The 14466-nt window shown below is 36.0% G+C and overlaps 1 protein-coding gene across 2 annotated transcripts in view; it reads right to left on the bottom strand.

The window, feature by feature from the left end:
* The window catches only part of HCFC2 (host cell factor C2), a 49852-nt gene that overhangs the window by 10419 nt on the left and 24967 nt on the right, over positions 1-14466 (bottom strand). For both annotated transcript variants that reach the window (XM_065938136.1, XM_065938146.1), the window contains exons 9-14: positions 13967-14019; positions 8021-8198; positions 5076-5279; positions 4458-4531; positions 2393-2530; positions 652-837 (exon numbers count right to left, since the gene is read on the bottom strand). In XM_065938136.1, coding sequence (XP_065794208.1) covers positions 652-837; positions 2393-2530; positions 4458-4531; positions 5076-5279; positions 8021-8198; positions 13967-14019 — 833 coding nt within the window. The remainder of the gene's footprint in view (positions 1-651; positions 838-2392; positions 2531-4457; positions 4532-5075; positions 5280-8020; positions 8199-13966; positions 14020-14466) is intronic.

Below are 14466 nucleotides of genomic sequence, written 5' to 3'. Positions count from 1 at the left end.
ATGGCTGATTCTTGATGATGTATAGCTGAGACCAACACAACAATATAAAGCAATTATCCTCCAATTAAAAATAAATAAATTTTTAAAATATCATGAATGAGGACTTCTCTGGTAGCCCAGTGGCTAAGACTCTGTACTCCCAATGCAGGGGGCCCAGGTTGATCCCTGGTCAGGGAACTAGATCCCACATGTTGCAACTAAGACTCAGCAACACAACTACTGAGCCAGCATTCTAGAGCCCACGAGCCGCAACTACTGAGCCCATGTGCCACAATTACTGAAGACCTGGGGCCCTAGAGCCCACGCTCCACAATAAGAGAAGCGATCATGATGAGAAGCCCACTCACGGTAATTGGAGAGTAGCCCCCACTCACCATAACTAGAGAAAAGCCCATGCAGCAACAAAGACCCAGCACAGCCAAAAATAAATAAATAATTTTAAAAAAAAGACTCAGCATAGCCAAATAAATTATTTTAAATAAATATATATCATGAGTGATTAGCAAAAAATATTAAAAAAAAATTTTAATCCACCCCTTTTAGATATCTCTCGTTTCATTAGACACTGAAAGGAATTTCTAAACTGATAGTTTTACTTCATGTACAAAGTTTCACTAATTTAAATCATTAAGTCTTGACCTGATGTCTCACCTTTGAAATTCTGACTGCAGAAGGAGCTCCAGGAAAACCGGGAATACAAGTTTTAAATTCACTGATTTTGCTGAAAGGGCCTATTCCACAACCATTGATGGCAGCAACCCTGAATCTGTATCCTGTGCCTGGAACAAGATCTTGTTTCTTAAGTAAACTGTAGTCAGGTACGTCTGCATTTCCTATCTAAAATGTAATATATGCAAAAGTCAAAGAAAAGATGTAATTAATTATTTTTCATTGAATAACAAAACTTTTAAAGAATGAATTAAGTTTTAGGGTTGTAGTGCACATTATTTATTTTCTTCTTTCATACATGGAATGAACCCCCTCAAAACAAAAGTAAATAAGCCCATAAATTGGTGATTCTCATCCAGAGGAAAAGTGCCTTTCCAGTTGAGAGTCACTGGTTATAAAAAGAAATATAAAGGTATTCTGCACATCAAGAATACAGAGAAAAGAGAAAAAAACCAACCACTATTAACAAAGTAACAACTATCTCCATGTAAATTTAACTTGGAGTAGAAATCTCAGAAGATTTACTGTCAGTCTAGCCAGGAACGACACCTTTTGGACATAGGCAAGCAAGCTTGATAGAAAAGGAACAACTAGCATGCAGCACATAGCATTTTAAAAATTAATATTCAGCAGATACTGAATAAATATTAAATTAAATAACCAGATTGCATACTCCAGGTGGGAAGCTCATAACACCTACAACTTTCAGTTTTTACATCACTACATCACTGTGCAAAGTTTCATCCCGTTTTTAAGGGAGTTACTCCATTTCACAGATGAGGAAACTGAGTCTCAGTGAGGTTAAACAAGTGATTTGTCCAAGGTCACACTGTCAAGTGCTGAAACTGATGAGTCAAACTCAAGTTTACTAGCTCTAAATTTTATGTTTCCTTCTTTTGGGAAAGATAGTTAGCTACCAGGCCCTTAGATCCAGGTATTTCCATATATATGAAATCAAACTACAGCCAGAAATTTTGTTAGACATAATACTAACACAATATTAACCAGGATGTCTATTTTTGTTAAGAATTGGAAGATTCAATATGTAAAAGTGGGACATCAGAAAATAGTATTAGAGAAACTAAAATATAAAGATAAATATTATATTCTCGAGACATTTGTAAGATCTTTGGGAGATTCAAACCTGAATATCCATTTTGTTGGCAATTCCCCCTCTGCAATTCCCATTTCAGAAAAAAATTAGTTCAGTATGCTTTGCAGCTGTTATCTATTTCATAATTCTTAGAAGGTTAATGTCTCATCTATATATATAAGGTCCTAATTGTATTCAATAGTGTTAAGGGCTTTACATTTCTTAAATTATGAAATTGGGACTAACAAAAGTTCTAAGTAAAAAAAAAAAAAAAGTTCCGTTCTAAACACTCCAGGTTACAACATTAGAGATACTTCAAGAAACCTTTATCTGTACTGGCCAGACTGTATCACTTATGACTCAAAATCCAACCCAATGAGTGTATAAGACTTTTTAAAATAACCTGCTTGTGATATATTCTATAAACAGAGCCTTAAAAAAGAATACAATAACTATATATATATATATATATACACACACACACACATATATATATATATATATAAACTCTCAATTATAGGTAGTAAACAGATCCCAATTTCACTCATTCAAATGTCCTGAATCAGGATTACTTAAAGTTCCATGTTTAAGGCTTATAACTAACAGTGTAGAAAATACATCAATAGCTACCTTTGAAATGTTTTGCTTCCCTTTTGGCAGCAAATAAAACTGGCTCACCAAAGCTGTATTATTTTTAAAAATTCCTACATCACACCACTGTCGTTCTCCTGCTTTCACCATGGCCACTGGATTTGAAGGAGTCTCTTTCTAATTTCAGAGAAAGAAAAATTTATTAAGACTCTTACTGAACATACAAGAAATGCCAAGATTTAATAACTCCATGCAGTGATCTACACGTAGGTATATGGGTAAACACCACAACATTAATAGATCATAAGTAAATAAACTCTTAACAGATGAGGTCAACTGACAGTGAGACAGGGATGCCAATTCAAACACAGGGAGTGACAGGCATTCTCCAAGTCAGTAGCTCTGTGCTATCAACCTAGCTGGAGTTAGCATGCTTTCCAATCAGTGATACATTAAAATGCCAGCTATTTTATAGAACATTGTCATTTTAGAGACTCTCAGAAAATGTAATAATCCCTTTAGTGTGACATTACAACTCGCTCCAAAAGGAGCAAATAAGGAAAAATTCATGGCAAGCTGGCTTATTTCTAGATTCAAAAACAACTAGCAGAAATTCAGTGATCTTTGCTCTTGAAATACCTGTGATTCTCCAAACCTAAAAGGAGAAAAAATGTTCAAACTAAAGTGCAATTTGAATATAATTTAGCATACACTAAAGAGGAGCAGATTAAACAGTTGACATTTTTATCTTGCTTTAACAAATAAACTTCCTGTACCTTAAACTACTTTTAGTGATAAGTGAATTATACTTATCCTTTTTAAGCCATCTTCTTTATAAACGAGACACTGTTTCCAGAAGCTCTAAACAAATATGTACTTCAGTTACTTATTTCTGTCTTAAATATATAATAGCAGAGGTACATGCTTATAATTCAAAGTACTTGTTATTGAGGCTATCATACATGACAAGTGAGCTAACCAGAGAGTCTTTAAGGTTTTTAAAAGAGAAATAGCTTTAAACTTGTTAAAACGGTCTTCAACAACTTTTATAAAACAACTGGCTCCAACTGCAACTATAGATACCATTCCAACTGATGCACTGTAAAACAGATTTAAGAGAAAAAAATCATTTTAATAATTCTTCTTTGAGAAGAGTTATTAGAACACTAGCGCTTAACATTCTGGAAAGGTGAAAGCTGATGAAGGTAAAGACATGATCAAAATCCACAGAATCATGACTGAAAGAAAATTAAAACTACAGACTATTCTTGAAGGTTCTAAATGGTAAATGTTAGGTTAAATAAAAACTCTTGCTCATAGCAATAAAGTCTGTGGTTTTGTATATTTTTAAATTATCCATCTGAAATGACGGATAATTTAAAAATATACAAAACCACATATATGTATTATCTTCCTGTTCATCCACTTGAGACAATCTTATATTTGTGAGGCATATTCCTGGCATTTAAGTTTGGTACCAGGCAGACTAATTCTGGCCTTCCACCAAAAAGTCCAATGTTAGAGATTATTAGGATATCCTACAGGTATGTCTGACTCAAAATTGAAATATTCTGTTGCTCTCTTATTAAGCAGCCAGCAATAAAAACCATTTAAGTTTTATGTTCTATAACATGTCCTTTTATTCTTTAAATTGTTAAGTAATTTACATATATACATATATCTCTGTATATACACACATTTCCAATTATGAAAGTTAACATTATAGAAAAATACTGAAAACATAAAGAAGAAGTAAAAATTACCTTTGGCCCCACAACCTGAAGAAAATCATCTAGCACTGTAGTGTAGATTTGTGTGGACTCATGTGAGAGTGTGAATGTATGTACTGTGAGTTTTTAATAAAATTGGGAATGCACTATATATATTATTATTTTTTTTAATATATTATTTTTTTATCCAACTTTTTCCACTTAAGATTATACTGTGAACAGTTTTCTCTTTAACCCGCCATTTTTCAATCTGTGTCAAGTAATTACTGAGAGGATCCCCAAGAGCCTTTTCCTGACCTTAGGCTGAAGTTGCTCAGCATTTGAAGCGCATTCAGCCATCAGTAAGCAGTCTCACCCGCAGAGCACATACTTACAGAAAACGGCAGCAAGGCAGCATGCGCCTCCACACGGCTTATCTTAGTTGCAGGCAGTGCGCACGTTTCATCAACTGAAAATCAAACGATTCATCAGATAAGACTTATATAGTCACTGACCAAACAGATACATTAAAATGTAACTTATAAATATGCAAACAGCCAGAGAGAGAAAAAAAAAAAATCACAATTAGAAATACGGACCCTCTAACTTGAACTAATTCACAAAGCTCAGTTTTCAAGGATTTGATGACTAGCTGGAACTTCAGAGAATGTTTGTCAAATATGAAATACAATTCCTGTTGCAAAATCATAAAATAAGAATTTACAAAATCAGAAATTGATCAAGCTATAAGAACTGTTACTCCATAGCATAGAACTAATCTTTTCTAAGGAAAAAAAAATTTGTTGAATAAACTCATGGTAGGAAAGATAAAGTCTGACTGTATTACAGTGCAGCAGAGAATATATTATATAATGATTTTAAATGAAATGTCTTTATCTTTTTATATTCAATTCAACCCAAGATGAAATGCAATTCCCATCTAAAACAAATACGCTTGCTGAATTTCTATACAAAAATGGCTCAAAATACAGTATGTGAAACACATTTCAAACCTTCAGCTTTGGTACTGAATGTTGTTAGTGAAGTTTCATCTTTAACAACTGCCCCATTTGTACTGGATGATTCAGTTTTAATGGTCTGCTGGGTTACCATAGTTTGTGCGCTGGAAACAGTACTGGATACAGAAGTTTCAGGGATTACTGTTCTTAAGTCCAGGCAACTACTTAGAACACCTATATCTGCTGAAGTGTGAGGACCTAAAATTAAAGGGAAAAGATTAACTATTAACAAATGAATATCTGCAAGTAATTGCTGTATCTTACAGAGTTCTTGTCACCCAATTCGAGGCATTTTCAATTTTAAAATCATTAAACGTGAACACCACAAATGTCAGCCATATGACTTAACCATTAGGCATAAAATATCAAGATTTAGAAAAATAAAATGCATCATATCCATGGATGTCCAACTTCTCAGCTCCTTCGTCCATTCTAAACCCTGAACCACTGTTCTTAAACTCTACTCAACCATAGATCAAATGGCTGTCCTAAACTAGAAATGCATTTATGACTCTGCCCAGTCCCTCTGTCTTCTCTTCCATTCCAGAAGATGACCTCTCTCCTAAGGTAAGTTTAATCTGTTCTCTTGTGCTCTTGGTCCCATTCCTTCCCCTGTATTTTGGGATCCTCTCTTATCAATCATTCCTTTCTCTTCAGGGTTGTTTTCAAATTCTTCTGCAGAAGTTTTGGCCCTCAGTCTATACATATTATCAAGTCTTCTCCAGTCACCATCTTCCCTCGCTACTTTCCTTCAGAGCAGTCTACTTTCTTGATCACCCCAATCTGATTGAGCACACCACTCTACGGAAATGGCTCTGACAAATGTCCAGGGATACTTAGCTCTAAGGAATACTGATCAATTTTCATTTACTTGTCCTCTCTGAAATATAAACAATGCTGACATACTTTTTTTGAAGTTGTTTCTGTCTATGACTTGTATTCACTCATGTATGCATCATAAATGTATAGTTATAAATGGTAATACCCACTACAGAGGTAAAAAAATACGATACCAATTTTTTTGGTTCTTTGCCTAACCTTCTTGGGAAGCCTTTTCAATCTCTTTAGCTGACTTTTCTTGTCCAAATGACTCTTTAAATGCAGGTATTTTCCAAGCCCTATCTTGCCTCCCTTTGCATATTTCCCTGGTGCTTTAGCTACCATTTACAAATCATACGTCTCTCAACTATGCATGTCCAAGGCACAGTGTCAGGTCCTGAGAATCCAGCAGTGAGCAAGTCAGAGAAGGTCCTTGTTCTTGTGGATGTTAGATATTGTTAACTTTGAAATTTATGTTTCCAGCCAAGAACTGCCTTCTAGACTCCAGACCTAAGTATTCAACTGCCCATTAGAAATCTTTACCAACATGTTCCTCAAGTGCCTCAAAAACAGCAAGTTCAAGGTTGAACCTACCTTATTCCCAAATCTGTTCTTGCTTCTGTATTTCTTATCCTAATGAAGAGTATCATCATCCACTGAATGTTCAACCCAGAAAACTGGGAGTCATGTTCGACTTGTTTTCATTTCTCATATACAACCAGTTTCCTAGTCTAATAGGTGCCACTTTCTAAAAGTCTCTGAACTAATGTATTCTCTCCTCTCCATCTCACCCACTGCTTTAGTTTCTATGCATCTCTTTAAGTCCTAAAAGAACTTTCTAACAAGTCTCCCAAACATCTCCTATAATAGCTCTTCCTGATGGTGAGGCTAGAATGTCCTTTCCAAAATAAAAAACAAAAACTAATCATGCCACTCTTTCACTTTTGAAAAATACCAGCTACTCCAACGTACAGAGGAAAAGTCCAATCTCCTCTTGTTAACCTGAGACTAGCTAGCCATTCATTTACATATTTGAATATCTACGATGTGCCAGATACTGTCATTGTATAATCACTTGTTTCCCCATTTGCCTAATATGAATTTTATCCAAACTGCCTTATAAGTAGGATTTAGAGTATATTAGGACCCTAAAATCTCAAAGGTCATATTTGTTTTCAAGAGTGTAAACTTCTTTACATGATGGCCATAGAAAATCACTATAAAAATTTAAACATATCTAGTTCCAAGCTTTTATAATTCTGACCAAATGATTCCCTTACATCAGCAAATCAACAAAACAAAGTCTCTCCTCTTCCACAAGTAATGAAATCAGGAAAAACTATAGGAAACTATTTTTCTTGAATATTTTTATCTACCATGGGTTCTTAAAGAAAAATGGAAATAAAAAGAATATGCCTTGTTATTTACTGAAGAGGGATTAGCTTTTTATTAACTGTCACAATTTTTTCAAATTAAAAATGAAGCCACATATTACTATGCCAGGGATATATCAGAATAAGATTTATAAAGTAATTTTAGATACTGAAATCACAGGTAGCATTTAATATATCACAAATGATATCAGAATATTCAAATTAAAATCTTTTAAATATAAGAGCCATCAAATTATAAGCTGTTCCATGCATTCAACAGGCTAATCAAGAGTTCTCATAAATGAACTATCCTTCTGAGGATAATACAGTTATTTGCTAAACAAATATTTATTTATTTATTAAGTGACTACAATTTGCCAAGCATGGATCTGGGTGCTGGGGAAATATATGTGAATAAGACAGACAAAATCCTGACCCAAAATAAATAATTACAGATAGTTATAGGACAACAGAATAATGGAACAGTGACATTGAACACACTGGCCAACCTCAAATGGCATATAAGAGCTTGCCTCATTTAAATTCTGTAGTTAATAACTAATCATCACTATTTAGGTGAGTTCTTGCTTGGTATCTTGACATCATTTTAATTAGGGTCAATATGGTAAACATATATCATATTTTGAAACTGGATCCAAACTATGTAACATTTACTTTTTCAAAGACTCTAAAATTCTCTATCATTATAAAAAGCTTTAGCTTTATTTTAAAATGCCATCTTTATACCTTCATTTTTCCTTAGCATATCCACCACACAACTATTATGATTAGAAGCATTAGCTGCCAAAGATGAATGTGAAGAGGCATTAGAATCAGTTGATGCTTTGAGATCTGGTTTGTTTTTCACTGAAGTTCCTTTCATGGCTGTATGTTCAGATTTTACACTGTTCACTATTTCACTGATCTACAAGAAAGAAAATTATTTATTGCAGCAAGTAATGTTCAATTAAATAGACATATATGTAAAAATGAGCAAAATAATTTACAACTTAAAGGCTTTTGAAAATAAATTCTCCAAAATATAAATCAGCTTAAATTATAGTCTTATTTTATATAGTATTATTCTTTAAATTTTATAATAGCTTAAGAAAACAATTTCTTTCCACTTAATATCCATTCTCAAAAGATTAGTTCTGAAGGGAAAAGGAACAGTAAATTTTGAGGGAATAAAATTTACATTTTACAAGTGGTAGCTAGTATTCAAGTAAATATGGACAAGCTAGACCAACCTAGACAGCACATTAAAAAGCAGAGACACTACTTTGCCGACAAAGGTCCCTCTAGTCAAAGCTATGATTTTTCCAGTGGTCATGTATGGATGTGAGAGTTGGACCATAAAGAAGGCTGAGCGCCAAAGAACTGATGCTTTTGAACTGTGGTGTTGGAGAAGACTCTTGAGAGTCCCTTGGACTGCAAGGAGATCAAACCAGTCCATCCTAAAAGAAATCAGTGCTGAATATTCTTTGGAAGGACTGATGTTGAAGCTGAAACTCCAATACTGTGGCCACTGGATGCAAAGCACTGACTCCCTGGAAAAGACGCTGATGCTGGGAAAGATTGAAATTAGGAGGAGAAGGGAACAACAGAGGATGAGATGGTTGGATGGCATCACCAACTTGATGGACATGAGTTTGAATAAGCTCCGGGAGTTGGTAATGGACAGGGAGGCCTGGAGTGCTGCAGTCCGTGGGGTCTCAAAGAGTTGGACATGACTGAGTGACTGAACTGAACTGAATAGGTGACAACACCCAAGGTACTGAGTTTAACAGTCTGGTCAAATTTTCTTCTTTTTTTCAAATTTTTTAAACAAGACTAGACATGTATACTAAATATGTTATGTGTGTGCTAAGTCACTCCAGTCATTGCCAACTCTTTGCAACCCCATGGACTGTAGCCTGCCAGGCTCCCCTGTCCATGGGATTCTCCAGGCAAGAATACTGGAGTGGGTTGCCATGCCCTCCTCCAGGGGATCTTCCCCACCTAGGGATCAGTGTCTCTTACGTCTCCTGCACTGGCAAGCAGATTCTTCACAACTATAGCACCACCTGGGAAGCTCTTACTAAAGATCTTATGACTCCTAAAAGAAAAATCTGTTACGTGAAACCTTCAAGCATACGAATTATTTTGTATGACTGAGTTTTCCATATAGACATCAAGATTTAATATACACACACATATCAATATTCTTCACCATTAAACATTTTAGATAGCAATCTTCCTAATCACCTGTTTATTTTCTTAAAGATACTATAATAAACACATTTAAACCTTTCGATAATTCAAATCACCAATTTACATTGGTGATATCAGTTCAGTTCAATTCAGTTCAGTTCAATTCAGTCGCTCAGTCGTGTTCGATTCTTTGCGACCCCATGAACAGCAGCACGCCAGGCCTCCCTGTCTATCACCAACTCCCAGAGCCCACCCAAACCCATGTCCATCGAGTCGGTGATGCCATCCAACCATCTCATCCTCTGTCATCCCCTTCTCCTCCTGCCCTCAATCTTTCCCAGCATCAGGGTCTTTTCAAAAGAGTCAGCTCTGCGCATCAGGTGGCCAAGGTATTGGAGTTTCTATAGCAATAACTATAGGTCTACTGAACCATAAAAGTGATCTGGCTTCATTCAAATACCCCAATATCGCCTGCCTCTTTTTAGTTACCTGTTTTTTGTTACTTTTCTGTCTCTATCTTTAATGTCAATTAGAACTATATTGTCAATTACAATTTCTCATGGCTCAAAGGATACTTGTTCATAATATGCCCTCTGTGTGGTGCTCAGTCACTCAGCCATGTCTGACTCTTTGCAACCGCATGGGCTATAGCCCGCCAGGCCCCTCGGTCCATGGGGATTCTCCACGCAAGAATATTGGAGTGAGTAGACATTCCTTTCTCCAGGGGATCTTCCGACCCACAAATCGAGCCAGGGTCTCCTGCTTTGCAGGCAGATTCTTTACCAGCTGAGCTACCAGGGAAGCCCAAGACACACACTACCTCCATTCTAATTGATGGTGATTATGCTATTGTTAATAAATGATAATGATGATATCCACAACCATTAGGGACCATTATACTACCTGATAGGCCCCATGATACATATTTATAAAGTCTGAATCTCACTTAATTTTCACAAGAATTCTATAAATTGGATAATATCACCCTAGCTTATAGATGGAAAATAACAAGACTCAGAGATCTTAGATAACATACCCATGGTCAAGTAGCCAGCAAGCAGCAAAGTGAGAATTTGACCTCAAGTTTATTTCTCTATGAACTCCCCATGTCATACTATCTGAGAGCATAGTACAGTGAAGTGCAAAAAATGAGACATGCCTTTATAAAGCAGAAAAGGCTGAAGCTAAGAGCCTGTAGGTGGAAAGTCATGGACAGGTGAACCATTTTTGCTAAAGAGCCCAGAAAAGCTTGGAAATTGGAGGCATCAGGTTCTTTGGAGGCTGAAGTACAGAGTGCAAATAAACACCAGAGGACCATCATATGGAAAACTATATAAAAAGTGGTTGTATGGGGAGGAAGGTGGGAGAGAGATTCAAGAGGGAGGTGACATATGTATAAAAAACTAAACAAAAAGTGGTTGTAGCCCCAGCTCTGCTCTTCCAGTATACAAAGGCAAACAAATGCCACACCTCGATTCTAACTGAAGAAGGCAGGTAGGTACAAAGATTGAAATGGGAGGCTCTGGACTGTGGTACAGTATCTCTCTGGAGAGGATGGAGAACAGGCAACCTACTGAAAATGGGGATTAAGTGAAAGTCTGTACACTGAACAGAGAGATACCGCTTACCCGGCATTAAGCTCCAGGCTAAAAACCCGTAAGCAAGAGGCTGGAGAAGGAAACCAGGGGAAACCCATTGGTCCAAGAGAAAAGATACTAGTGTTTGTGGATTCTCGCCCAGAAACCTCATTAAGGTTTACTAATAAAACACGTCCATATGCATAGAGCCATTGTGGTCTGAAAATTTGTGTCCTCCGCAATTACATGTTGAAATCTAACCCCCAAGGTAATGGTATAAGAAAGCAGCACCTTTGAGCTGTGACTAGTGCCCTTATAAAAGTGGCCAAGAAAGATCGGTTATTCCTTCCATCATGTAAGGAGGATACAATGAGAAGTTAGCAGTCTGCAATCCTCACCAAAACTCAACCATACAGGCGCCCTGATCTTGGACTTCCAGACTCCAGAAATGCAGGAAATAAATTTCTCTTGTTTATAAGCCATCTAGGCTATGGTATTTTGATAGAGCAGGCCAAATGGACTAAGACAGCTTCCAAGCTCCTTTTAAATGCCTCACTTTAAACATGAAAGGATACCAAGCATCCCCAGACATTTGTTGACAGGCTCTAATATGGAAGTCTAAGACCAATTTTTTTTTAAAGGAGCTTGAAAAAAAGAAATAATGCTGAGAGCAGAATATAACTCCACATTTTTTTTTTTAAAAAAGCAAAATTCTTGAAGAGATAAGAGAGATATTATATTTTTGAAGCAAAAATAAAATGCCATAAAGAAAAGAAAGAGTAGGATCAGGTTTTTAGAGAGTAACTGTGTGGCTGAATATATTTAAAAATTGAATAAAAGATTTATTCAAATGAAGAAACTTTTCAGAAAGCAGACCAGAGAGAAGAAAAGATAGAAAATGAAAAGTTAAATCAGAGGATTAGTTCAGGAGGACCATCATTCAATAACAGGAGTAACAAAGAAAAGAATGTGGAATATAAGAAATAATCAGTAATGAAAGCCATTAGTTCCCAGAATGACACAGTCCACTGAATGGACAGCACAGTGAATGAAGCAAGGACATACACTCTAAGGTACATCCTTGTTGAAATTTCTGAGAACTGGGGATTAAAAGGAAACAATCAGGTCTCATGTAAATGATCAGGAATCCAAGTGGCATCCGACTTCTTAACAGCATCACTGAATGCTACAAGACAGTAGGAAAATGCCTTTTGGTTTCTCAGGAAAACACTTCCAATATAAAATTCTATAACCCAGTCAAACTACCAACCTAATGTAACAGAGGAGAGGCATTTTCAGATATGGAGATCTTAAAAAGTTTACCTTTCATACTCCCTTTCTCAGGAAATTATTGGAGAATATATAAAAAAAAAAAGAGAATGACATGAGATCAAGAAATATAGGCTCTAACACAGAAAAGAGAGAAAATAAGCTTACAATAAAAAACAAATGGGGACTTCCCTGGTAGCCCAGTGGTTAAGAAGTTGTCTGCAGGGGACACGGATTTGATCTCTGGTCTAGGCAGATTCCACATGCTGTGGAGTAACTAAGCCCATGTGCCACAGCGACTGTGGTGGCTTCTCTTGCTGAGAAGCACTGGCTCTGGGGAGCACAGGCTTTGGTAGCTATGGTGCACAGGCTTAACTGCCCTGCAGCAGGTGGAATCTTCCCAGACCAGGGATTGAACCCACGTCCCCTGCATTGGCAGGCAAATTCTGTATGACTAATTCACACTGTTGTACAGCAGAAACCAACACAACATTGTAAAGAAACTTTCCTCCAACTAAAAAATAAAATAAGAAAAAAGGGGAGGGGAAAAACAGTCCATGCACCACAACTAGAGAGCAGCCCTTACTAGCCACAACTAGAGAAAGGCTACATGCAGCAAAGAAGACCCAACACAGCCAAAAAAATAAAATTTATCTTTTAAAAAAGAAACAAGTGGAAGTTTTAAGAGTACAGCTGAGGAGCATGCTTAGAGAAGAACTAGTACAAACGAGAGCACCAGGGCAGAGGTTTCAGGAGGGATGGTTACTGGGGCAGGGGTAGTGAAGGAAGAAGAGAGAAACTACATGTTTGAGTATGTTGAGAGTTTTATTATTTTATTGGAAAATCAGAGTATGAATTAATGATAGGCAAGAAGAAAACCAAGCAAATGAAAAAGTAAGGCAGTTAACAATGCCAAGAAAAACAAAAAATTACATGAAAAAGGGACAATGTTCATAGCACATTACAGGGCTCAGCTCTGAGTATGTCATCATCACAATGTAAATATCACATAATGATTCAACTAAAAATATTATAAGTGCATGGGAAGAGAAAGGGGAGGAAACAGCAATATTTTAAGAGACAAAAAAAGCTTCATCATCTTCCATTATTGAAGACAATTGATCTAAAACTAGAAAGTCAAGAAGTGACAGAACAAGGATTTTATTTATAGGCACAAAGGTAGATACAAAAGAAAGATAAAATATTAGAAAGTAGTAGTTTCTAGAGAGGCAGGATCAAGAGCAAATAGGAACAGAGTAAGGAACTGTTACTCTTCATTATAAACCTTGTAGTACCACCTAAATTTATTTTTAAATATATATATGGTGTATATGCTTGTGTGTATATTAGCCTCTGATACTATGTGCAATGAGACTTCAATCTCCGAGCCAAGGGTTCTTAATTCAGGCTACTGTCACAATGATATGCAGAACTTTCCTTAAAAACAGTTACCTGGTCATCATCTTAAAGATTCTGCATCACTGGATCTGGGGAAAGGCATGGGAACCTGTGTTTGTTTGTTTTTAATCTCAGAAGTGAATGTGATGTACAGCCATGGTTGAGACTCCCTATCCTAAGGTAATATAAAATATTAATAAAAACTGGCACTACACCCATAAACATTCATTTACCATTTTACATTTTTTCAACTTACACTGTTAGGAATGATGCTATTACTGCCTTGTCTGTGAGGGTCCATCCTGACTCCTGTAGGAATAGGAAAGTTCAGACTGATATGCTATAAATAAACTTCAAGAAAATATATTACAGTCAAATATTTTTAAAAGTTACATATTAAAGGTTTAAAAAGTAGTATCTTTATCAAAGTTTATCTGTTTTCTTAATAGTCTGCTTAATAGTTGATTTAAATCCTTTTTGGAAGAATATGTAAAATTAAATTTGCTTTTACTTTCCAACTGCCTGTTAGTTAAAAATACTTTTGAAAGCTGAAATATTTACAAAAACTAATTAAACAAGTTAAGTATCATGTCAAATTAAGAAAGCACATCAAAATGAACTACAAAAAAACCATTCTCCCTACATACCTATGTGCTGTACGTATAAGGCATGATAGCACGATGGTAGTACAGTCAAGCTTCAGAGTTGAAACATAACATATTTGATTTATCAGGCAGGAAACATCACAGCATAACA

Source organism: Muntiacus reevesi, chromosome 1 (assembly GCF_963930625.1).
Source record: "Muntiacus reevesi chromosome 1, mMunRee1.1, whole genome shotgun sequence".
Taxonomy (NCBI): Eukaryota; Metazoa; Chordata; class Mammalia; order Artiodactyla; family Cervidae; genus Muntiacus; species Muntiacus reevesi.
The sequence above is the reverse complement of the archived record's forward strand: the minus strand, read 5'-3'. Positions and strand labels throughout refer to the sequence as shown.